The sequence below is a fragment of the Terrapene carolina genome, unplaced genomic scaffold (assembly GCF_002925995.2).
Source record: "Terrapene carolina triunguis isolate 2854851 unplaced genomic scaffold, T_m_triunguis-2.0 Scaffold951, whole genome shotgun sequence".
NCBI lineage: Eukaryota > Metazoa > Chordata > Testudines > Emydidae > Terrapene > Terrapene triunguis.
The window spans coordinates 7214881-7241052 of record NW_020665302.1 but is presented as its reverse complement, the minus strand read 5'-3'; the positions used below and the strand labels follow the sequence as shown (position 1 = coordinate 7241052).

Below are 26172 nucleotides of genomic sequence, written 5' to 3'. Positions count from 1 at the left end.
TGCCTTTGAGATTGGTGTGGGTCTCCCATGTGCCAGCATGTTGCGCTAATAGCAAGACGATCCAGGTTGGCCTCTCGTTTTCTTTCCTTTCTTAAAAATGCCTCTTGGAGAAGCTGCTAATGCAGGCAAGAGTTGTTTTATTTCAGCATGGCTTTACTCAGCTCCATGCTGATTCTTTACGTTCTGAGGCCGCTGCGCAACTGAAGACAACGAAGGTGTCTTTTTAAGAAGGTCTGTGCTGTTGATTTTTTTTCCCCATAACCCGCATATTTTGTGCTGTGCTTGGTAGGATGGCCCCAGAGGTGATCTTGGCTATGGACGAAGGACAGTACGATGGGAAGGTGGACATTTGGTCTCTTGGGATCACGTGCATTGAGTTAGGTGAGTGAATGCATTATTCTGCTTCTTTGCCAAGTACCACATCATGCTGAATTTGTGATTGATTCTGGTGTCCTAAAAGACTGGAAGATTCTTCTCCCTCTTAAATAAAAAGAGCTTGACACACTTAGAAAACCCTGCAGGTAAATGCTTGACTACAAACACTTCATTCTCTCTGGTATATCAAGAGTTAACTATCACCACTACTGTGTTTTATACTAGCCTGAGGTGCTCGGGGAATAACAACTCTGAGCACAAAAAGGTTTTGGTTGGCCTTTTTTAATGTGTTTAGCCAGAGCTGGGTTTGGGCAGAGCCTCCATTGCTGGCAGAAGAGGAAGCACTGAAGCTGCTGTAGCTAATAGAATATTGAAAGTCCTCTGAATAAAAGGTTCTTCTGGAGGAAAACAAAAGAAAAGGCTGTCAATGTGATTCTGCAGGCCCAGTTTTCTAACAGGAGCCCCTTAAGAAACCATCCCAAACCTACATTTGGTTCCTCAAATTGGCATTTACTGTAGGAACAGAAAAAGAGCATTTACATTCCTGTGAGCCAGTTTAAGCATCCAGATGTAGGATTTGGGTGTCTCAGCTGGCTGCTACGTTTGGAAATTGAGCTTCCTCCTGGATGATAGTGGATTATAATTGTCAGAGGTTCTGCAGGTCTGTATGAATTATCCCCTATTTCCTGAGTTCACTGTCTGCTTCCAGCAGAAACACATGGATGAGCCCACAGTAGATTGGTTGCAGTCATCACAGGAGAACTGCTCCTGATGCTGGCAGGTTCTTCCTTTGAACCCAATCCTGTGTGTTGCTGAATGTCTCTACAAGGTGCTCTATGCCCTCAACTCCTGTTGATTTCCATAGGAGTTGAGGTACTGTACAATCCAGGGGACTGAGCCCTTTGGTAGCAAATTCCTGATATAGAAACAAATTCAGTGCTGGTGTAAGCAGAAGAAACTTCCAATGAAGTCCAAATGAATTGTCCTCCTATACCAGAGTTGAATTTGGCCTATAACCAATAGCTAACGATAAAGATTCCAACCTGCTTTTTTGAAATCACTTGCAGGTAAGGGGCCTATTGGTACACAAAGATGATAAACTCCTGTAACCCCAGATTTAAAAACAGATGCCTTAAACCCTGTGTGTCCTCCTCCGTTCTTTATTGTGCCTTCTTCAGTGCTTCCCCTTACGGCAAGCTTCACTGCCCGCTCCATTTAAATCCCTTCTTAAAACCAAGTTCTCCCCTGATATCTTTCCAGTGTTCATCCACAGAAGCCATTTTAAAAATACACACCCATTGAGACGGGATTATTTATCCCACTCTCAAATTTCTCACCTCGTGTATTGTGTGTCTGACCTGCACTGTCTGTACAGTTGAATTGTCTGCCTGGGGGCCTGGACCCATATCTTCTTCTGTATTGGGTGGAGGGACAAGCACGTTCACAGCACTTGATGGATAACCATAGGACCTGGGTAAGAGGCCTGACAAGATGCCACAGTGGGAACCAACTTTGAGAGGCAGAGAAACGAAGCTCAGAAAAGGAAACCATGCCTTGAGTTTCAATGTGAAGGAGGATGCCACCCGTCTGCTTTCATATATGGCAGTGGGAGAAAGGAGCTCCACAGTGATGGGCTACTGAAGATGCTGCCTCTCACAGTGCCCTCTGGGGTGTCTTGGGGGGTGGTCAACAGCTCTGTGCTGTCAGCCTGCATGGGCTCAGTGGAATAAAAAGCAACACGGCATCTCACAAGTACTCGGGTCCTGTGTTGTTGATAATAATTGTCAGACCCTGAGTCGCTCTTGCTGGGTTACTAGCCGCCGGTAGTGGTGGGGGGTGGGGGGCTCACTGACTCTCTCAGGCTGAGGGAAGCCCCAGTTCCTTTCCTCCAGTGTCCAAACATCAACACCGAACGTTTGAGCAGCTTTTCACCTCACCATCCAGAGTATGGTCAACTGGTGCAGTGCTGTAGTAACTGCCTCTTTCTGTGAGGATTGCGCAGCCAGGCCCTCCTGTCCACAAAGGCTGCTTCGTATGGGTGGAGACCTAGCATGCGGTGTACACTGATTAATAGGCAACATGGCTAAATGTGGGATGATGTGGGATAAATTCCTGACGGCACAGGAAAATCTTCAGACAAGGCAGCATAACATATCACGCTTGTAACCTGAATGCTGCCCCAGCCAGCAAGGAAAACCCCTGAGGCATGTTGCAAGAAACAGCACATGAGCAACAAACCCCAAAGATGACAATTCTCTTGTGCTCTTAATGGGGCCACGGAGATAATTCCCCCTCCCTCCCTTTGTCCCACACCATTCTGCCGTGACAGCTTTGTTCTGTTTTCTCCTGTTCTTGATCCCAGTCTCCTCATCAGGGACCCCTTGTGTTTTCCTCAGTGTCTGCACCCGCAGGTAAAATACATGTTCTCTCCCCTATATACAGTGATAGTTACCACAATAATTCTCAGCGAAGGGCCCATCAAATAAGTAAGGGTTATAAGAAAAACACGAAACATAAGCAGTGAAACCCTGCACTGTGAGAGCTGTTAAATGTTGTTAAGCATTCAGACCGTACCCTGTTATGGTGGGACCTTCTGTATCTTGAGAGTTGGCTTTTGAGAAAACTTTAATAAACCGAATACTACACCAGGGTAGTCAGTGTTAATAGGTCAAAAAGGAATTAATGGCAACTGATAATTGGCTAGTTAGCACTAGCATATGTTGCTGCAGTAGCTGTTCTATAGAATGGTTGTGCACATTTTAAAGTTTGAAAAGTAACTTTGTATTTGTTCAGTAGATCGTTTTCATAGAAAAAATAACCCATTTTAAAACTGTGTTTGTAGCCATCTATCGGAAGTGATCTTTGCTGTAAGGGAAAGCTCCCTGAAAATGGTACTTCTGGTAAACCTTCAGCTGGCAGCAGACCCTGGGGCCTGGCAAAGGGGACTAGGAATGGGGAGAAATGTTGTTTCCGACAGAAAGGGGGTAGTTCCATCTCTCATGCTGTGTGATGGCTGGCAATTACTAGTCTTGCATTTCAGCGGCTAGAACTCGCTTCCCCTTGATGCAGTTTGTATTTCAGAATTAAGAAATGGAGAATCAGAGCTCCTGGGTTCTCTTCCCAGGCCTGCTTTGTGGGTTTCAGCTAGTCACTGAACCTCTCTGTGATTGTTTTCCCCACTGTAAAATGGGTATTGTGATAGACCCCATATGGGCATTGAGGCTGAACTAATATGTGAACTTCCATGGAGCTTTTCATTCAAGGATCTCAAAGCTTTTTTACCAAGTATTTCTTGTTGTTGCTAATCCTCTTGGAAAGTACCAATTTTCTTATTCAGCTACCGGGACCTGGCTCTCAAGTGTTTGTCTGACCCAGGATGGTGGGGACCCAATTTCTTGCATAGCCAAAATTAGTCTGAAAAAATAATCGTGTTGAGTTGTATGCACATTGCATGTCAGGGACAAGCAGCTGCTCTGCTCTGACCTGACATGAACTTAAAAATCTGGCTGCATTGAGTCATGGTACGTCTGACCTTGGACCAGGGTGAAAACTGGCCTCCTGCCTCCGTTTCTCTGATCCGCAGTTGTGCCCTGTTTTGAGGAGAGCACAGACAGACCGAAGTTGAGTCCCCTTTCAGAAGTGCACTCCCAGGAGTGACTATGGCTAAGGGGAGCTGAGGAGGAATTTAGCAAAGAAGCAGGTAGGCAGGCAAATTGTTGTCCTTCTGCCAGTTGGTTGCAATTACAAGGGCACCAAAATCAAAGGCATCTTGTCCACTTTAGCATCAGATGTTGTCAGGCAGAGCACCCAGCATTTTTAGGTGCCAGTTCCCAGCTTTTCCAGGGCAGATGGTGATCATGCTTCACTTGTGCCGACAATTATTTCTTGTCCTGTATTTACTGCAGCAGGCCAAACTCAGGAAGATGTCACTAGGGTAAAAGATAGTAGAACCCTTTTTACAGGTAAAACCCACTGGGTTGCACTTGTTTTCTCAGGAGCTGTCCCATCCAGCATTCAGATGACCAACAGTTTTCCTAAAGGGCTGTCCTGAACTAACCTTGGAGATTAAAATAATGGGTTTACGTGGCATGACGACAGTAATGAGCTATTGATTTAGCAGCGACACCTTGCTTGAACTTCCTTGTCTTTCTCCGTTTTCTTCTCATGCTTTATCGCTCCTCTCTTGTCTTTCCAGCCGAACGGAAGCCTCCCCTTTTCAACATGAATGCAATGAGTGCCTTATATCACATAGCCCAGAATGACTCCCCTACGTTACAGTCAAATGAATGGTAAGAATGCTACTCTGTTCTCTTTTGGTTTTTGTTTTCCTGAAAACCATTGGCCCCTCCAGCACCCTTCACGTGGTTAAGTATCTGACAAGGAAAGCGCTTGTTCTGGTGTAGCGATTGACTGTCAGCTGTCAAGTTCCATGTCTACTACTGCACAGATATTCTCTAGTAGGTAGGCTTAGCTTTGACCTGCTGTCACTTCGGCTGTCCTGCAGTCCGATGTGTGCAGGTACTAATTACGCGCCTGTAGATACTGCATGAAGTAAAATGTTAGTGTGTGTATTAAGCCAACCTAAGTCAACAGAATTTCCAGGTGTGAATGGTGCTTGGCTGAAGGAGGAACTGTTAATGTAACTGTGCAGCAAAACCTGATTGAAAGGATAGCTGCAGATAGGTAGATTCAACTAGCTTTTCCTGGGAGTCACTTTAGGAGCTTTGTCAAATATTCAGGGCTCTGTGGCTGCAGAATCCTCACCTTGCCACGCACTTGTGTTCCAGAATCCAAGCTTTGATTTTTAAAAATGTCTTGCTCTTTTATGGTTGCAAAGGAAACCCTCCAAAAGTGGAGTGTAACTGAGGCAATGATGGTAGCCTCAATCTGCGGACAGCCTGAAACAAAGCTCATAGATGGGTATGAACTTGCCCTGTTATCGGCACACGTGTTAACTCTGAAACCTAATGATAGCCATTCAAATTGTCACGTCAGTTATTTCATAATGGAAACATTCAGCTAATGTACTTGTCCCATAATCCCAATCTGCCTTGCACGCCTTTCCAGGTGCCAAAAAGTTGGTGGTCTACCCACACGCCCAAACCGCTAACTTCCGTCTTGACGATGTTTATTGTGCAGTTACTGTGCTTCATGTACAGCATATGGAAAATTAAAAAAACCTAGGGGCAGAATAAAGTAAGTTCAATTTAATAACGCAGGAGTAGTATTCATTGTCCTAAGTCACTAGAACCTGTGTGATGCTGTCACAGACTTTCCATCTGCTGGTCTGGAGCACCAGAGAATCCAAAGGTCTTGTTACTGAAATTGAGGGGAAGATTGCTGCGGAGTACCTGTGAATACGGCATATGAATTGATATCCCTGTTAGTGATGGACTTTTCTATTGCCCTTTGTATCCTCACATTGGCACCAAAAATGCACATAGAGACTAAAAACAGAAGGAAATCAGTGTAGTCTGTACAGAAATATTACTCCTGTTGAAATGTGTTAATGTCTGAGTTTCATTGGCAGGGAGGGAACAATACACTTAAGGAGACTATTTTTCTTTTCCTGGGCATGGGGAGACAGGGAATCCCTCAAGATACCAGCCCCAGTTGAGCAAGGCCCTGAAACATGTGCTTAAGTGCCACAGCTGGTGCATTGTCAGTAATGATTGGATAAAATGGAGATCTCTACCATCAAGTTATTAAAAGGAAAGCCTCTTTCTCGTGGAAGATGCATCTGCTAGTGCAAACTTCACCTTCACTAGAGTAAAAGGACTTGAACTCCAGTACAGAACATCTTGCTGTCCAACGCACACTGTGATTTCCCCCTCGCTGTGAGTGCCCGTGCGTTTCTCCCTGCATTGAGGAACCAAGGGAATTAACCAGTACACTTGTCAACAATCCAGTTTCTCTCGTGTCCCAGAACTTAAGAACAAAGAAATACAGATTTATTTATTTTTTTCCTCTTACTGATGCAGATAAATTTTGAAAGTCACCAGTGTGCCTTCTGGACCCTGAAATGATTCCCCCCCTTAAATTTCTCTCTCTCCACAGGACGGACTCCTTTAGGGGATTTGTTGATTACTGCTTGCAGAAAATACCTCAGGAAAGGCCATCGTCAGCAGACCTGTTGCGGGTAACATTTCACTTTTCTATTTCAGAAGTTTGGGGGAGGGAGAGAGGTCGGAGGTGGAGTAATGTTACCAGTATTGGTGGTGGGACAGGACGTCGCTTGACAGAGTGGAGTAGGCCATTTTCTAGTGTATCCAGGTAGACAGGGGCACTGCAAGGTCGGGACTACTTGCACCCTGTGGATTGGTTTTCCTGAAGAATTTTCCCTTTTTATTATGATCACTATGTAGTTTCATTTAGAAATGTAATTTCCGCTTCTGTTCTATTTAACAGCTTCCCTCCCCACAGCTTACATGATAAAGGGTGGGTGAACGAAGCAAAGACCTTTTTAAAGCAGCTTTGCAAAAGTATCATGACCATTTCCCAGTCCAGGCACTGAACCCATTTGCCCACCCTTTTACATTTCAATGACGATGGAAAATTGGTGATATTTTACTTGTCCGTTCCAAAAATTAAATCTCACTTTGGGCCAGTAGAATTTTGCAAGACAGCCTTAAAATTCACCATGACAATAAATGAATGAATTCATGGTCCCCTACCTCTTGCCACCAGACTCTTGCTAGTATGAAATACTAATTGGGAATGCCAAATGTCGTGTGGAATAAGATGGCACTTCAGACAGCTGTGGTTAACCTGGGCTGAAACTCACCCTTCTGCACTGACCTGTTGGGTAGTGGCCTTGGACTGGCCCTCTGCGCAGAGATGAATTTCATCCTTTATGCACAACCTTGGCTGCCACTGTTGTTGATGCATCTTTCTAAAGCATCACGTTTAAGCCTCCTTTCATGTAAATGGTTCATTTGAAATCCACCCTGTTACAGGCAAAACAGCTGGTTCTGAGAATCACTTTTCATATCTGGCTGCATTGTTCCTTCAGAAATTTGCAACCTGCCAACGTGAAATGTAAAAGGCTGGTGGCCTGTTTGTTTGCATTGCTAGAGAATTAGGGCACTTGATGTTCTGTTTTCAGACTTCATTCTGCTCCTGTTAAAATGCGTCTGTTGTAACAGGATGCTCCGAGGTTCACTATTGGAAAGGACTAAGGGTAAGCTGCATGGGAAAAGGGCTCATGTTGTGAGGAACAACTTTGGGAGCAGTCGCAGGACTCCTGCCCCTTTGCAGAAAACAGGTTTGAGTTCTGGAAGGAAGTTGCAAGTCTCCTGAGGCAGTATTTCGTGGAGTAGCCTCCCTAGCTGAAGGAAGAGCCTGTCAGCAACAAATGGATAAAAGATTTAATCATGATTTCTGCAGCAGCGCTGAACGTAGTTGAACTATAAGCATAGGAAAGGACAAACCATCGCCAGCATTAGTTTAGTTGCCCCTGTTGCAGGCACCCACTGTTAAATTATCCAATGGGCAGTTTTTGTTGTAGAGACGAGACTTAAGAGTACATGCTCAAAAGCTTTGAGAGGCGAGAGGGGATTTCTGCCCTCCAGATTTAGTTTAAAACAGCAAGCCAGCCTACTGGTCCAGTAGCGTGGCAATGGAGTGTGCAGGAAGCAGCGTTGGGTTCTGCGTTACAGGACTGCTCCCTCTCTAGCCCGGAGGGAGGGTGACCTCGTGTATGGTCTTAGAAGTGGAGAGGAAAAGAATGTTAATCAGAAATTGGATATTAGTGTGTGTGTTCTTTTCCATCTTTCCCTTATCCCCTCAACTGGGGTTGGGTCATCGTGCAAACACCCTCCATCTTCATCTGTCCAAGGCGGCACTAAGGTCCACCTACTGACCATCTTCTTTGATGCAATCCATCCATTGCTTCCGTGGCTTTCCTCTGAGTCCCTTTCCTGCCATGCTATCTTCAGCAGGTCTCTTTCATTCATCCTCTGCATGTTTCTGAACCAGTGATGTTGCCCTTCCTGGTTTTTGTCAGCCGCATCATGGACTTTGACTTCCATCCTAATACTTTCCTTTTGAAATCTCTTTCTTCGTGTAACTCCTCTTATGGCACGAAAACATCTCATCTTGAACACCTGTAGGCGCTGAACCTGCCGTCTCTGTGTCACCCATGCTTCTGCACCACACAGCTGTGTGAGGCCCACCATTTTTCTATACAGTTGGGCTTTTAGGCTCAGTGGCATACGCCTGTCATGCATAATCCCTGAGATGTTATTCCACACTCTTCCAGCATTCCTCAATCTGGACTGTCCAACGCATTCAAGATCGCCGGCTTCCACACCTGACCCACCAAGGTACTTGAACTGGTCTGTCTGCTTTAGTCACATTTCACTAATCTCTATGTCCAGTTTCCCTGTGGCACGGCTAGGGATCCACATGAACTCTGTCTTAGTCATGCTCATTTTCAACCCATCCCAGCTTATCTGGTTATACCACTGGCTTATTATTTCCTCTGTCGCTTCTTTTGAGGGCGCCCTGGTTGCTGTCATCTGCATAGAGCAGCTTTTCACCTTTTCCTGTTGAGATCTTCATGCTGATGTAGTCCATCAATATGATAAATAGCAGTGGACTTGCGGCCGACCACAGGTGCAGTCCAACTTTCACTTCAAACGTGCTTGTCGTTACAAAACATGTTTGGATCACTGTTTTAGGTGATTTATGTAGGGCATTCTCCATAGTTACTAAATCCTCAGACACTCCGTATTACCTCAGCACCGGTGTGAGCATCTTTCTGTCCACTTTATCGTATGCCTTTTCTAGGTCTATAAAAGCCCAGACACTATCCTGGTGGTGCTCTAGCCACTTCTCTGTCCTTTGCCAATTTACAGACATGCCATCTGTGGTTCCTTGTCCTTTCCTAAAGCTGAACTGCTCTTGTTCCAGGAGGAGTTCCACATTCTCCAAATCCTGCCATCCCCAGGGTCTGTTCCTGTATCTTCATCCCACGCGACATGAGTTTTATCCCTCGATACTTTTCACATTCATGGAAACTTCCCTTCTTAAGTACTGGGACCAGAATAGACTTGCACCAGCCTTCGGGAATTGTCTTGCCTCACCATATGACTTTTAACGTTTCTGCTCATCCATTTTATGCCTCACTCATCCAAGACTTTCACCAGGTCTGCTGTCGCTTTGAGTCTTGATGCCGTACTGTTCCTCATTACCCGAACTGCGTATCTCCCCTCACCCACTGTTGTGTGAGGCTCAGGCACTACATGAGGGTCACATGTTGGTCACTCCACCCTAAAGGGGTTTGCCATATTTAAGAGACTCTCAAAGTATTTTTTCCACCGCTCCTTCACTTGTTCAGGTGTTACTAGTAGTATCGCCTGGTCATCATTTACTAATGGTGTGACAATATCATCCTCCTTCCCTTTGCGTCTCATTTTTGTAATGCTATAGATATTTTTGCCAGCTAACTGTGAGTCATTTACAAGGTTGGCGTATAAATTGTCTTGGTCACTCTTTGGCTTTCACTGCCTGCTTGGTAGCTTGCTTTGCTTCGTTGTATTTGTTTTCGTTTACACTCGATGGATTCGATTTTTTTTTTTTTTTGCACCATTTTCTTGTCTCAGATTCCTATTTGCACTTGATCAGGCCACCACCATTTCTCTCTTTTCCTGGGCTTTCCCCATCTACGTTGCCCACAAACCTCTTCCACTGCCTCAATCCGCATTCTTTTGAGGCGCTTCCACTCCCCTTCTGGTGATGCCAGATCTGTTTCTTGACCCTTAACTTGTACGGCTTGCACAAACTTCTCTTCGACACTTCCCTGAACTGCCTGTACATTAATCTTGTTTCTTTTGAGCTCGGTTCCCTCCTTGTCCAATGCTCTGCCACAGTCTTTGCCACAAGAGATTTGTGTTCTAGCAAGATGGTAGCGCTAAGTATCACTTTTTCCCTCCTAACTCATCTCCATTGAGATTTCCTCACCAAAATCATAGGCCTTTTCCCCCACCTCTGATGTATGTAACCCAATGACTCACCCTCTTTTGGAACCATACATTGGCTATCATCCATTGTTACTGTATGGATCTCCTTCGTTAACAAAGGCCCTGCCTGGAGCCGTTACACAAACTCCTCTGTAAACCAACGGGACCATTAATCTTCTGTTACAATCCAAGTTTTTTTTCTCCTTCATTCTCCCATGAAGGAAAATGTTACCTTTCTGTTGTGCAATGGACAGTTTCCTCTTACCCAGTTTTCATGGAGTTGCACTGTAGATTTGTAAGGTTTGTGCTACAGGCTTTCTCTGTGGGCGTGGTGGGAGATCTAAAAAGACAGTATAACTAGTTGGGTTTAGATTTTGAGTGAGCAGCAGGGAGTTTCTGGGAGATGTGGAGCTCCCAGTTCTCCAAGATTCACCACTGCATTGCATTCTGCATGATCAGAGGCCTGAGTCCTTAATCAAGGTTTGCAGATAGTTACCGATTAATCATAGAAATTAGGGATGGAAAAGATCTTCTAGGTCGGCTGATCCATCTCCCAGCCAGAGCAGGATTATTCTGTCTGGTGCATTCTCTAGAGTCTTGGGCAATCTAGTCTTAAGCCCCAGCAATGGGTCATCCACCATTTCTCTCGGGAGACTGTTCCGCAGCCTGTCAGGAGGATTTTCAGCCTAAATTTTCCTTTTCCCAATTTCATGCTGTTAATCCCAGTAATGCCAACCGGGAAGCACTCGCTCACTTCTCCTCCCGTGGTCTTTGCACCCTTCAAATGTTTGTCGGGTTCTACAGTTTCCTTGATTGTTCTGCTTGCTCTTCTCTTAGCCAAACTATAGATGTGCAGCTCTTTTCTCCTAGCTCAGTCCTTCCAGCCCTCCTGATCATTTTGTTCTCCTCCTTTCTCTCCATTTTGACACATCTTTCTGGTATTGATGTGCCCACAGCAGAAAGTACTGTCCCAGGTCTGGCTAGTTCCTCTCTGCTCTGTAATGATGATGCTTCTTTGTATACAGCTCCAAACTTCATTGGCCTTTTTGGCTACTGTTTTGTTGCAAAATCTTGTCTAATTTCCTGTCCACTGCCACCCTTAGGTCTTTTTTTAGCATTATTGTTTGCATGTAGTATTTTTTTTAAAGTATTAGATTATTTTCAAGTTGAATCTCCTTTGGTTTTCTATCCATGTTTCTAATCTTGGCATCTCCCTATTATGTCTCTGTCCAGTCTGGTGCTAGCAATGCAGTAAGCTTTGTGACTTCCATTAACGTGCCTTTTACGCCCTTTTCTGTATTATTAATGAAGTGTTAAATTAAAACTTACTTAGCACCAATTCCCACAGCAACTGATCAGAGTCTTTTCCTAAACTTGATACTTTGTCATTTATTATTGCCCTTTGTTTATGGTCTTGCACCAGTTTTCATTCCCAACCTAATCAATTACCATTTGTTTTGGGAGTAAAGAAAGTTTCTTTGCTGCACTAACTTGGCAGCAGTTTACAGTTTATAATAGGAAAGTAGGCCAGGGACCACATACTGAAGGGCATGTCCCCAGTTTATTGACATTACGGATAGGAAGTGAATCGTAAATCAGACATTCAACTCCTTATGTCATCTGGCTACAGCCTACCTGAAAAGTGTAGGGGCCTTGTGTAACTCCAGGGGCTTTATCTTTGGGAAATTCAAGGAGCAGCATTTCTTTAGAAGGTAGCCATGTGTGAAATTTGTCCGGCCCCTTTTCCATCAGGCTTTTTTTTACATATTGCCTTTCTTTAAAATTGATCAGTGGCCTGCTATTCCTCTGGCTGCTGGTGAGAATTGCATGGCACGCTGCTGTTCCACACCAGGTAAACAGGACTCAGTTTTTCCTTGAATATTTCGGCAGAGGGATCACTAGCTCCATAGTGGTTTTTGCTTCATTTCCACAGTTGGTTAGATCGCTGCTCTGTGCTTACCTTGCAGCCTTTTGATTCTGATTTTTGTTCTAAGGCTACCATTCAGCCTTTGTTTTATGGCTTCTCTTGTTGCTCTTTCAGCTCAGTAAAATGTGTTCTCATGGATGCATCAGAGCCTCTCTTGGTTCGTGAAGTGAGAAATCGAAACCATACACTCTGTACTGCATAGTCCGCTTTGCGCTCTTTCTTCTGGCTTTGCTGTAAACCTAGACCATCTAGTATATATATTTAACTCCTATGGCTTGGTTTTCCATTGAAATGCTGATAAATCAGGCTCCGTTTTTAATCTCTTCGGAGCCTGGTGTATTTTTTTCCCTGTGATCTGAGTATGTGCTGTACAGCACATACCAGTGTTTTCTTCTCTGGTTCCACTTGCAGCACATTGATAATCCTTTGACCAGCTAATAGGGTTATGTTGTTAGTTTCTTGATGATTCATTCATGTGGCTTGGCAATCCTTCAGCTCTCTAGTAATAGTGCAAATTCATTGAAGGATATGATTTCATGGTTACCTGGGGCAGGAGTCTGTGTAAACAATTGGAGCGGAGACGTCATTCATAGATTGTACATTTTCAGTCCTTTTAATTGGTTTATTGGAAGATTCTGATTGCTGCGCGACAGATTTGTTCCCTTCTTCATCAGCCCCAAAGTTCCTCCGCTTACAGCCTGCCGTACTTTCTTCTTTCGAGCTATTTTTGGGCAGCCCGGGCTCTTTTACACAAGGAGGGATATAGGTTATGTTTGTGGTGGTATTTTTCAATGGGGAGTGTACTAAGTGATTTGTTGAATTAAATGCTTCTGAGAATGAATGCAATGTCAGCTCAGTATTTGATATGAGCTTTGTTAAAGGGACAGTTACATTAAAAATGTAGTTTAAAAACCAAAACACATAACCGTGTGTGTCATCTTAGATTTTTTTTTTTTAAACTGGAAGGAATTTTAAAATCTAGCTTGATTTTCACCATTTATTATTGGAGATGTGGATTCTATTCCTGGCTCTGGCACTGACTTGCTGTGTCACCTTGGGCAACTCACTTCCCCTCTATGCCTCTGTTTCCCTTCCCACCCTTAATCTGTCATGTCTATATTTAGATTGTAAACACTTTGGGGCGAGGACTCTCTTAATATGTGTGAATGCAGAGCCAGGCTCAGTGGGGCCTTGATCTTGTTTGGGGCTTATAGATACTATTATAATACAGCTAAGCAATCATAATTTTATTCTGCCTAGATAAGGATGACTTCTTACCCTTCTATTTCATGCATGTACCTTGCAATCTAACTCTGGCCCTGATTCAGTAAGGTATTAAAACACCAGCTTAACTTTAAAGCATGCAATTAGTCCCATGTATTGCACTGGGACTACTCATATAAGCTTAAAATAAAACATGTGTTCGAGTACTTGGGCGCATTTGGCATGGATTAATGTTGGCACGTCCAAAATCAGTAACATGGTTTGAAATCCATTTTTTCTATTTTAAAAATTCTCTACAGTGAGATGAAAATGGTAATTTTATCTCCACCCACAATTAGCTGCAAGTTGACTTCATTCACTTGCCAGTGTTTACATTATTTAAAAAAAAATTAAATTGGTGGGTCTGCATATAAAGGAATAGAAATTATTCCGTTTTCTTCCCTGTGAAATGACCGTCAAAGCTTGAGTTCTAGTAAAAGATACTTTGATACTGAAATGAATGGGCATTGCCGTTAATAAAACTCAAATGCACAAGAGTTTTAATTTATTTAAAAATTTTAAAAATAAGCCTTTGGCATACATCTATATACAGATCATTCAAACAAGTTAATCTGATCCTCATGGCTCTTCTGGATGTGAGACTCCTCTCTTGAGGAGTGCTTCATCTTAACATATCATGTACACCTGGCTTCATTTCTTTTAATGATTTGATTTATATTGCAAATAGAACAAATATGGGCCAGATCCTGAACCCAGGGTGGTGCTTATTACTGTGACTAGTTCCATGGGAGTCAATAGGGCTCTTCAGAATACTTTGCGCCATCCCAGTAGTGAGTGTTTGCTGCATCAGGCCTTCTGGGTACAGAATCTTTTCCCCTGGCTTCATTGTCCTTGCCTGAAGAAATATATAGGATACACTTGTTCCTTAGAACACTTAAAAATGTATCCTCCTGACTATTTGGGGGAGGGGGCACATTCAAGTATGCATTTTAAGTTCTGTCCTAAGTAGGGATGGACTCTAGCGTGTGCTGAAGTGCTTTCCTGAACTGGGATCTATGTAAGGACCTGATCCTATTCCCATTGACCTACTGGGAGCACGATAAAGCCCTTAGTCCTCCCGTTATTCCTGTTTATGAATCTGAAAGGTCTAGAGGGTAAATCTTTGCATGAGGTTTAGGCAGGAAGTCTCCAGTAACAGGAGTAAGAATTCCTTCCTCCTGGAGTATCTGCTTATTTATGCACCTTATATGTTCATCTTTACTTAACCTGTACATAATCTGCAAATTGGCTGCTGTTTAAATTTGATTATGTTGCTCCTTGGATTACGGTGTGTGTGTGTGTGTGTGTGTGTGTGTGTGTGTGTGTGTAAGAGAGAGAAAGAGGAGTGAGTGTGTCTGTGTGTGTACGTACACAGGGAGGGAACAGGTCAGTTACTGTTTGTGTGACAGTATTTCACAGTGGCCCCACCCAAGATTTAGGCCCTGTTGTGCTAGGCACAGGACAGATCCTGCCCCAAAAGGCACCTAGTTTAAACAAGCAAGACAGACCAAAAGTTAGGAGGGAAAATGGGCAGAGGGGGTGAAGTGCCTTGCCCAGGGTCACCTAGCAGGTCAGTGGCAGAGATGGGAATAGACCCCAGGTCTCCTGACATATAGTCTAATGCCCTACCCACTAGCCCTCCCGCTCTGAGTTGATCTCTGATTTGTGGGTGTATGTGTGTGTGTGTGTATATATGTATATGTATGTGTGTGTATATATATAAATATTTGTCAAGTAGAACAGTGACCATATTTCTCCATATCCTGTGCTTGGCCGAGTCCTGCACTCCTGCCGATTTTATAACCGTTGAATGCAGCATTTCATCATCTGAATGCTGTACGTCAGGCTGCCGCATGGCTAGCTTGCTCACTTACGTTGATGTGGCTCATGTACAGTGCATCTAATCAGCGCTAAATGAATTTTGGGAGCTTTGGTACCTAACGGTGTTGAGGATGGGGGAAGAAATGTCATATCAGGTGACTTTTAATGTAATAATTACAATGGCTCATGTTGTCTGGTAAAACATGTATGGTGCTGTGTCTGAGGCCACATATCTTCTCTCGTTTCAAAATCAGCATGACTTTGTTCGTCGAGACCGGCCGCCCCGGGTCCTAATTGACCTAATACAAAGGACGAAAGATGCTGTACGCGAGCTGGATAACCTTCAGTACCGGAAAATGAAGAAAATCCTTTTCCAGGAGGCGCGGAACGGGCCGCTGACGGAGTCTCTGGAGGAGGAGGAGGTACTGTTGTTTGTAATTACGTCGACGGTGTCCAAAAGCCGGCTGGGTGCTTTCCGGGGCAAGTGGAATGCTGTGGTTGCTGCCCTGAGGAGTGCGCGCCATGCGGCTGTAGATTGTTAGAGTGCCATGTGGTTCAGCAGAGATGGAGTGAGGACGGATAGGGGCGACAGCCCCAAGAGAAGGCAGTTACATCAGGTTAGGCATATGCACATGTTGGTGGCTTGAGAGCTCAGTTTTGGACTTCTTTCAAAGGAAAAACTTTTTTCTTGAGAGCTCCACAGAAGAAACTCCTTTTAAGGAGGATTTTGAAAGAGAAGATAGCGGCTTCGCAGGCAGGCCAGGTCAGAGAGGGAATAGGCAAGGTTTTAATGTGGAGCAGTGAAGCTGGCTTGCCAAACAGGGATTCGGAGATACTTTGAGCGAGGGCAGTAAATTTTCCTAAATCCCCTAAGCTGCAGTTGTGGGGCAGGTTTGTTCAGGCATTCTCTTACAGCTTGGCCTCTTAACTTGCTACGTGCTGTTAGATTAGACCTCCACCCCCGATCTCAGGGGCACAAGATTTTTAAGTCCAAAGTGGGGTCCTAACAGCATTTGTTTGTGTGCACACTTTATAAATGGATGCCAAGAAAACTCTGCGAGGAATTAAATATATACATCTAAGTCATTGTCATCCTTAACATGAGGAGATTCTGCCTTTGGATTGTGCCTGTCCCACATCCCACTCACCTGGGACTGCCAGAATCTGGATGTGTTGAGCTTTCAGGCACACTACAAAGCTCACCTGTGGAGGGAATGGGATGAGGGTGGCATGAGGTTATTTTATTGGCATGATATAATTGTTGTTGAGCTGGATTTAATAATAATTGTGTGGACAGCAGGTTTAATGGGATTTTAGTGGTGGTGGTTTTAAATCCTGTAAAGGGTGCCAAGAGCTTGATATGGGAGCTGGTGGTGGAAGAGGAGACCAGCTGACCTCACTCAGTAGTGATCTCACCAGCTGGTTTAAAGAGCGTCAGTAATGGGTTTTGATCGTCTGACAAAAAGAGAGTAGCTGCAATGGAGAGCTCTTTAGGGATGAAGAGATGAAATTGGGAAGCCCAAAGGGAAAGTAGAGGAGAGCTGAGGGATCATGAAAGCCACCCCTTCCTGGGAAGGGAGTTCTACCAAGACACAGTCTCTCTCAGTGGCTTAAAATGTACAGCTGGGGCTTATGAAGGGTACAAATGAATGAGCTTTCAAAAATGATGTGCTTTACCTTCAGTGACTGATGGCCTAGACCAGGGGTTGGCAACGTTCGGCACGCGGCTCACCAGGGTAAGCACCCTGGCGGGCCGGGCCAGTTTATTTACCTGCTGACGTGGCAGGTTCGGCCGATCGCAGCCCCCACTGGCCGCGGTTCGCCGTCCCGGGCCAATGGGGGCGGCGGGAAGCCGCGGCCAGCACATCCCTCGCCCGCGCCGCTTCCCGCCGCCCCCATTGTCCCGGGACAGCGAACTGCGGCGAGTGGGGGCCGCGATCGGCCGAACCTGCCGCGTCAGCAGGTAAATAAACTGGCCCGGCCCGCTAGGGTGCTTACCCTGGCGAACCGCGTGCCAAACGTTGCCGACCCCTGGCCTAGACTCTTCTTTTCTAAATAAAGGCAAGCCTGTTCAATAGCACCATCGCAACGTTTCTCCAATTGCTGAGACATTTCTATCAATTAATTGGCCTATTACGAGCCGAAAAATGAAATCGGATAAGCAGAGATGCTTTTTTAAAAAGTTCTTTGATGCTAAAAAATGAAAACCACTGTTTGATACACAAAGCCAGGCATAAAATTAAAATCTGATTCAGTTCAAACCGTCAGCTGTAAACAGCCCAATTAATCAGTTTGCAGTAATTGACACTAACTGTGCTTTAGAGAAGGAAACCAGTGATTTGTCAATTAATATTAAAGGAAAATTATGTAATGTCACTTGATATGAGCACATTTGGATAAACTAATATCTAATGGTTTGGTGCATGGAAAATCATTTCCATTGAGCCCCTTCATATTATGTGGCCTTGACTGTGTGTATCTTTTTCCTACAATGCAGCAGGCAGATGTGAAGGGGAGAGGTCAAAGTTCAGCAAACTGGGGTTAATTTTTTGGGCCAACTAGATCAGTTGTGCTATTTTGGGAGGAGGAAGTGTCTTGGGCTCAGAGGTGGGGGCGTCTGTGCTGAGATACAGGGTGGCACTGATAGCACTTCTGAAGAAACACCTGCCTGTACTTCCAGTTGGAGCAGTGCAGCCAGGGCTGTCTGCCGTGAAGGAGAATGGCAACTATGCAATGGTAGCAGCAGCAGCGCCAGCCACGATAGGTAGAGCGGGGCAGGAATTTCCATTCTGACCCCCCTGTTGTCAGTCACTTAGAATTTTCCAAAACTTTCAGACTGAAATTCCCAGGCTCTGTCTCTGCCCAGGAGTGTTCTCCTCCTCTTCCCCCCCTGGTGAAAGTCTGAACAAAATCATTTCAAGGACAGCAAGTAGGGTGGAAGGGGAGTACTTTCGCCATTGTAATGTAATGTAATAGCTGTAGCGCTGGGGTTAGAGTGCTGAAATGTATCATGATGATAGCCATTACCAAGAAGTGCCGTGGAGTATTCCAATAAAATTTGGTTTTTATATCACTGAATTACAGTCCCCAGCACATGTTGCACTGAGTTTTCTCACTAAGCTTGTTCAGTTTGTCACTAAGGGAGGCCATGTCGCACACGTATGCATGGCTAACTTAGCAGTACAGGATAAAAATTAGCAAGGATGCACAATGAATGAAGCTCTGGCCTCAGTCACTGCTCGTCTTGTTAGCAAAAGCTGCCTAGCTCCTGAAGCCCACCCTGGAGGGGGAGGGAGGGAAGGGTTCCCTCCAACAGGCTTCCTAGGGAGTGCAGGAGATGTGTTCCCTATTGTGAACATCGCTGGGTATATATCCAATGAGTTCCACATCTTGGAGCTTTGAAACTTTTTTCTAAAGGAACTCCCATCCAAAACGATCAGGAGAAAGTTAAGGTTGCGTGTTTAGGCACTCAGGTCAGGAAGTGAGAAAGTTCAGGTTGTATATGCAGCCTCAACACTGTCCTTTGTGCACATGCATTCTTTAATTAAATACCCATGGATTGTTTCTCAAATGCTGCGGTATAATATGCGGTTTCTTCTGCCGCTTTAGAGACGCATGTGTAACTTGGTGTACAATTGTTCTTTCTCGTACATGTGTATCACTGTCAAATGGGATTTTTTAAATTTGGTTTAGGGTAATAAAAAGCACCCATACACAAACAGAGAGCTCTGCCAGTTACTTAACATTACAAAACTAAATACAAATTTCAGTCAGCTAGCCCTTCTACCAAACAGCAGCTCTTACTACAGATAACAGCCTATTAATTGGCTAGTAAAGTCCCTCTCCCCAGCTCTCTTCAAAGGCCAGACCAAACAAGATGGCCCTGCAGTACGCACTGAATTTTGGCTAATCAGGGCTATTGTGGACCAGAGATTGGAGAGCATTCCAGAGCCCCAAGGCCCTTGTAGAGAATTATCTCCTCTGCTGATAACCCTTTGACTTAGATGACTTTATATAAATTCTCTTCTCTGTAAGCCAGTACAGGTCAGACTAGCCCATTATGGTTACCCAACTGATGCAAGCACACAGGAAGGAAAAATATTGCAGGATGCTACTTTTGTGTATTTAAGTTTGTAGAAAAAAGGGCATGTTCTATCGTGGTGTTTGAGAAATAATTGTGAGATCATGTGATTCAATGTATTGTAATGCTTTCACCCATTGTAGTTCAGCCTCTTCTGCGGAGCAACTTAGCTGTTTAAAAGTACGCAGCACCTGCATAAGAGCTTAGGATACTCGATGTATCTTAATAGAAACTACAAGCATCATTTAAACTGACAGAATGTCATTTCTGTTTGGCCCGGACATCAAGGTTAAAACCCCTGCTCCTGGGAAAAGTGCCGTGGGATTCTTAAGGGATCACAAATAGTCAGGACCCCAGTTTTTACATCTCCGATACACAGCACCTCAGCTAATCGTGGCTGGAGCATTATTTCAGTACAGGCTCTGAGGGAAAAGTGCCCCTTTCTCAATCACTGGCACTACTTACAGCAGCACCTCAATGTTCCCAGTCAAACACTAATTGTGTCCAGCCCTGCTTCGTTTGAGAGAGAACTGGCTTGCAGCCTCAGATGCTATGGCCGCAGAGAACAAAAGAGAAAACTGACTGAGAGCCTCTGGTAACCTTAAGGTGATATCTGGTTTGGCCTTTAGGAGGCGAACAGCAAGGAATTTAGGTGCTGGGAAATAGCGGCAGAGAACCTGTAACTGCAGGATTGCAGAGCAATGTTGGGCACTGCAGGAATATGCATTAGGCAGTTCATCTCCTGCAGTGTTTGTAACTCTGGTGCCCCTTGTTTTGCAGGACAGTGAGCATGGATCAAACCTGAATCGGAAGATGGACAGTCTGGGCAGCAACCATTCCATCCCGAGTATGTCTGTGAGCACGGGCAGTCAGAGCAGCAGTGTGAACAGCATGCAGGAGGTCATGGATGAGAGCAGCCCTGAACTGGTCATGATGCATAACGATGAGAGCACAATTAATTCCACATCCTCTGTGGTGCACAAGAAGGTATGTTCTCCGGGGCTCTCTGCAGCTTCATGCAGCGGCTTCTGTCCCTCAGGTTGGTTCAGGTTCCTTAAGGCCCAATACAGCAATGTGTAGTGAGTGCCCTCGCTAACCTGCTGAGAGCAGGAGGTTCAGCAGACTCCTGTGGGATCGAGCTCTTTGTGTTGTTTCTCTTCTGGCTTTGATCTTTGAAAATTAATCATAAAAAGCTGTTGGTGTGACGGCACTGTCGAATCCAGCCATCGAGCAGGTAGGTTCTCTGCATGCTTCCTCACCCAGCTCTGCATGTGCCCCTTCATCCTTGCCTGCAACACCTCGTAGGGTTCCGATCCTCGTTCTCCTCTGAGCAGTTGTGCCACATTGTGTGTTGTGGTTTGAAGTGGCCTCATCTACTAAGGCACCACTTAGCAGTCACAGTTTGTGACCAAAGTCTGAGTTGTACTTGGAGCCTTCCTCTGGACAGGAGCATTGCACACTGAAGCACTCCTGTGAGGTAAGTTTTAAAGCAAAATTCCACTCCACACTGCTCTTTGATTCTCTCTTTCGCGGATTATCTGTTCTGCTTATTAAAGTGGCAGCTTCAGAGGTGAAGTCATCTGGATACAGGCCAGGCGCTAGCCCTGCACTTGCCATTCAGAATTAACTTTTACATAACCCTAGTAGTGTCCGCAAATGATGGACAGTCAAATCGAGGTGGTTGCTGTAACTGATTTTACAAAGAGTTTTAAAGTATATATAGTGGTGTTCTGCAGCTAGAGAAGCTAACATCCCACTGTACAGTGCTACAATAGAAGTGTGAATTTCTCAGTGGCATGATAACCGCAAAGCCTACTTTTAACCATTTAAATGCTTATTCTTCTAAACAAGCTTGTCTAAAAAAAAATAAAACTGCAGTTTGTCATTGAAAATGACAACGCCTGCAATGTCAGACTTTTCTCATGTGCTCTCAATTGTACCTTCAAGCAATAAATTACCAGATACGTATATTTATAAAGGTACTGATAGGGAAGTAGCATAATTTAGTTCTAGTTTAAAGAGTACTCCCGGATTTACCGTCTCAAATATGCTGGAAACCCCACCTTCAGCGTTAGTCCTTTTTAAGGAAACAGTGGTAAAGTGTGAAACACCAGTTCACATATTCCCCCTAATGGAGGGGAGAAGAGAGGCTTTATGCTGTCCCTGATCATAGCTGGAGCTGCTTCTCCTTCTATGTAGGTTTCAGAAATTAAATATTTTTATGCTTACTTGTTACGTATTTGCATGTATTGCCCAGATATACAAGATACACTTTGAGGGGGATGATGTGGATGTTTGTTTTCATAAGTTACAATGATTTTACTGGCTTGTAAATGTCACTACAGCTCATGAAAATAAAATGTGTGCAGCTCCTATCAGACATGAATTGCATTTATTTTAAACAAATGGAGTAGCTCTTCATTTTAAGAATAAACTTTCATTTTGTGGTAATTTTACAATACTTCCTGTGTATAAATACAGGATGATTGGTAGGGTTATGGTCTAGTTTTTCAGGATTTGTATACAGCTGTCAGTGTCTTGTGCTGAGTGTCTTCCATCTCAAGTAATGCCAATGAGAGTTTGGTGCCTAACTCCTTAGACCTTTTGAAAATTCCCACCGTACCTCTTGGCTTACATGCAGTGTTGATGCAGTGCTCATGACTGAAGACATGTATATTACTGATGGCACGGCTATGACAGGTATACTTGTCGGCCAGGAGAATACGTTTGCATAAATTCATTGTTGCACACTGCGTGTACACGTCACTCCCACTCTATGAAATTAACATCTAAGACACCAACTATCTGAGTACATTTCTTTTCTCAGAGCTTTACAAGTGAAGGAGGAGGCCTGGGCACTCATTCATATCTGTGATTTAAGGCACTTTAGCTCACTTGTAGATCACTGAAAAAATAAATGTGTTCTTAGGCTAATTGTTTGTTCTTTTTATATAGTGGTTATCATAAAAAGTCAACATTTGCCATCAATTACCACAGCACATATTCTGAGAAAGTCACTGTTCTCCCCCTATACTTACAATATGATAGATCTCTGGTAACATCTGGCAAATGTTAACTTTTTATTGTCTTCTGCTGTATTTGCATATACAAGAAAATGCAGAGTGTACACATAGGTATGCGGTATAACATATATCACATCAAAGTTCTATTCTATATGTAGTTTTACCAGTATTTTATTAGTTTGGTGATAGCAATTCTCACATCTAGCTATATTTATTATAAATGCACATGCCTGCTAATAAAAGCTAACTGCAGAGGTTAAAACACAGAAATTAAATTGAAATAGGCTTTATATGTGTGTATTTACAGTATTTGAAGATAGACATTTTAGTTTCTTAAAGTTTCCTCCTTTGAAAAGTTTGTTAGTGCAAGTTTGAGACTTCCTGTTAGCTTAGTGCCCATATTAATTATGTCTCTGTGTAATCTGTGCTCTAAAGTATTCCACGCCAACTGGTGTTTCTACTGGCAGTTGAAAAAGTACCATGGGAACAATAGGTTGTTAGTGTCACTCGGGAGCTTTAACCACAAACAAGTCATGATGCGCTCAGGTCCAGTTAAAATGAAGTCTTCATCTTCAGTTTAACCAACTTCTAAAGCAAAAGAAGGAAATGCTGAGCTTGATCTAGCCACTAGCTATCATCTAGTCTCACTTGACTCACATGCTTTCACGCAGTGGATTTGACCCTTATCAAACTAAAACAAGTGCCATGTACGTTTAGGATGCTCTGTAAATGATTATTAATAATAATGCAATCTCATGTATCTGAAAGCTATTAAAACATCACAGGCTGGCAAAATTACATAAGGATGCTAATGTTTTAAAGGAATCCAGCTTAAAATATTATAAACCTATCAATCTCTTCTCGCACACATTCCGCTTAAAAGTTTATAATAATTCAGTGGTGTCATGAAAACTACAGGTTCCATCATGCAGTTCTCCTTCCTGGTCTGAGAGGCCAGTCTGGATAAGAGCGGCAACTGATTCCGTTTTATGCAAATTAGAGGCAGGCCTTGGGTTCTTGGCAAGACACCAATGAAGTCCTTGGTTGAGCAAAGTTTGGGTGCCCCTGGCAAAGATTCTAAGCGTCACAGCTGTTACTAGCTATTTTGAATTCTAAGTGAAGCATAAGAAGCAGGCCAAACCCCTTGCACTGGCATGTTCATCTCTATTAGACAGCCGTAGATTTTTAAAAATAAAGAAATGGAGCATGCTTTCTGGCCAAAAATAAATGACATGACCTTGTGTTTCTCATCTAGCTACTCTTGGGATTTGTGGGTAATTCACTCATGACATCCTACGTTTGTGAACATCATTAAGCTCTGCAGTGAGAAGGTGTGTCCAAAGCCCTTCCTAGGCACGTAATCTCTGACAGAGAATTAAAGCCCGTGGCTGTCAGTAGCATCTAAGCTTGTGTTTAGAATAAAGGCCCCCTTGAGCTCATGTGCTAAAAGTCCAGCACAGCAAGACTGAGTTCGTAGATGGGAGTGTAGGGGAAGGCTGCCCCTCTCTAGGCAGGGTGGGTAGTTCTTCATATCCACTCTGAGCCAGTTGTCACAGCTGCTACCAACAGAGCCCATGACTCACAAACGGGCGAGAGTGACAGGCAGCCGCACGCCTTCCACCGCCTCCCTTTCCTGAATCGCATTGCAGCTGTAGGACCTCCTGAGGGAGCAGTCTGCTGGTCCAGTGACCAACACCACATTTCTTAAAAGAAGCCCAGGTGTCTGTCATGTCTCCATCCAGCTCCCACAAGCTACCTGGGAGCTTTTTCCTTCCCAGTGTTTGCATCTCTGTATGCTGTGTTAATCTAGCTAGTGTAATGGAGAGGCATCTCACTAATTTACTAGCTGAAACGGGGATCAGTCTCTCTTGAGAGAGAGTTGGGTAACTACTTCTCTAGCCAAAGATCATGTTACTTATGGATATACATTCCCCAGGTCATCTCCCTTTGGAAGTGGAGTCAGTCATTCACTCAGGTTACGGATTGCAGGCAAAATGACATCTCGAGTGCACACCAAACAGTTGTATCTTAAAGGGGAAAAAATATTGTGCCAGGTGCACTCTGAATTCGCTATATGCTTCTAAAGCCACACGACCCAGGAACAACAAAGCCCAAATGCCATCAGTGAAGGTATCCTAAAGGAAAGTAAGGATGAAGATCTGTGTCTTTGGAGGACAGAACGTTGTTTCCTTGCTTATGGCATCCAGATACTATTTTGCTGTGTGCGTTAGAAATGCCAGGTGTTGGTCAGGTTTGATTTGTCCATCCTGCATAACCATTTGCATGGTACCCCAGAGATGCTCTCTGCTACTCCTTTGGACTCCTGAATAATGCTAGCCGGGGATGGCATTTGAGAATTGCCGCCTTAGGGATTAATCAGCAGTTACAGTTGCCTTTATTTATAGGGAGGAATAGATGCTGGTGCCATCGCAAGCGTAAAGCACCGAAACCCATTGCAGTAATGGCAGCAGGAAGCATGACTATGTTCCAAATGCCGCTTTCACCATAAAACATGTTGACTGTGGCGGTAACTCTTGGTAGCCAGACAGAGCATACGGTGTGTCCCTTTCGGCATTAGCTGCAAGGGGACGTTTTTGGTCTATTCATATTTACCAGGGTGCTGTTCAGCAGCATATCAGCGCCCTTCCTTTTCGGCTCACACACATCGTAGATGACGTATTGTCAACCACTCCATCAAACTGATGCCGCAATCGTGTGTCTTGTGGTGTCTTGGTAGACACTGTCCTAGCTAAATATGCCAAGTGACAGGACTTGGAGCACCTCCTTGGGAGACTACATCACAATGTTTCAGCTAGATTGAGTGTAATGAGGACAGCATTTTTACTACAAATAAAGGTGGTCTTTTTTTTTTTTTTATTTTATTTTTTAAAGTATCACATTCCACATTGTTGTTTTTGTTCAGCCACACTGCAGAGCTGCTGCTGGTGTGCTGCTACCAACACTAAGCACTTAGCGTTTCGTCATAATATTATTTCTCTGGTGAAACCTTTAGGATGTCAGATTGTAAATAAATACTCGTTTGTATAAAACATTTTTAAAACAAGGGTTCTGAAAGGAGAACATTAATTGTTAAGCTCCACAAACAAAATCGACTCCTCTTTTCTCTGCCCAATGTCCTGTTGCAACATAAGAAACTTTCCAAATCATTAACTACAAATGAAACAAAATATAGACATGACTCCTCGCCACTCCATGATGCGTATGTGGCATCTTGGCTGGATCCAGTGATGGTGGGGATACTAGGTGTGCAGCCAGTCTATGTGGAGTGGATGGGATATATAGGGGTATGTTGCCCTACAGGCTGAGGTTTCTGATTTACCCCTGGAGAACGAGTAAGATCTGATGGGATTTACCTTCCGGTTGAGAAGGGTGAGTGGGGACTTTTGGAGCCTCTGGGCTGCGTGTGAAGAGTGAGATGTGGTTCTGTACTTGCCCACCTGCCTTGAACGATTGCGAGCATTGGTATCCAAAAGGGCTCTTGTTGAAAGTGACCCTATCTGCAGGTTGTTGATACATCCAATGTGTTGTGCTCAGCTGATTGTTTTATTCCTCCCCCCTTTGAATTCTGGGAAATGGAGGAGGTTGTCACAGCTTCGTTGTACATTCCCTCTAGGGTCCTAACCATGGTTAGTTCAGTAGCACTCCCCTTCATATTTGTGTCTAGAAGGCTGGCAGTTCTCGTGGTCTATTGGATACTGT

The 26172-nt window shown here is 44.2% G+C and overlaps 1 protein-coding gene across 1 annotated transcript in view; it reads left to right on the top strand.

Moving 5' to 3' along the window:
- The window catches only part of TAOK3 (TAO kinase 3), a 144478-nt gene that overhangs the window by 87618 nt on the left and 30688 nt on the right, over positions 1-26172 (top strand). Inside the window, exons 9-13 of the mRNA XM_024216266.3 lie at positions 290-381; positions 4571-4664; positions 6433-6514; positions 15603-15770; positions 20210-20416. Of these exons, the coding sequence (XP_024072034.1) occupies positions 290-381; positions 4571-4664; positions 6433-6514; positions 15603-15770; positions 20210-20416 (643 nt within the window). The remainder of the gene's footprint in view (positions 1-289; positions 382-4570; positions 4665-6432; positions 6515-15602; positions 15771-20209; positions 20417-26172) is intronic.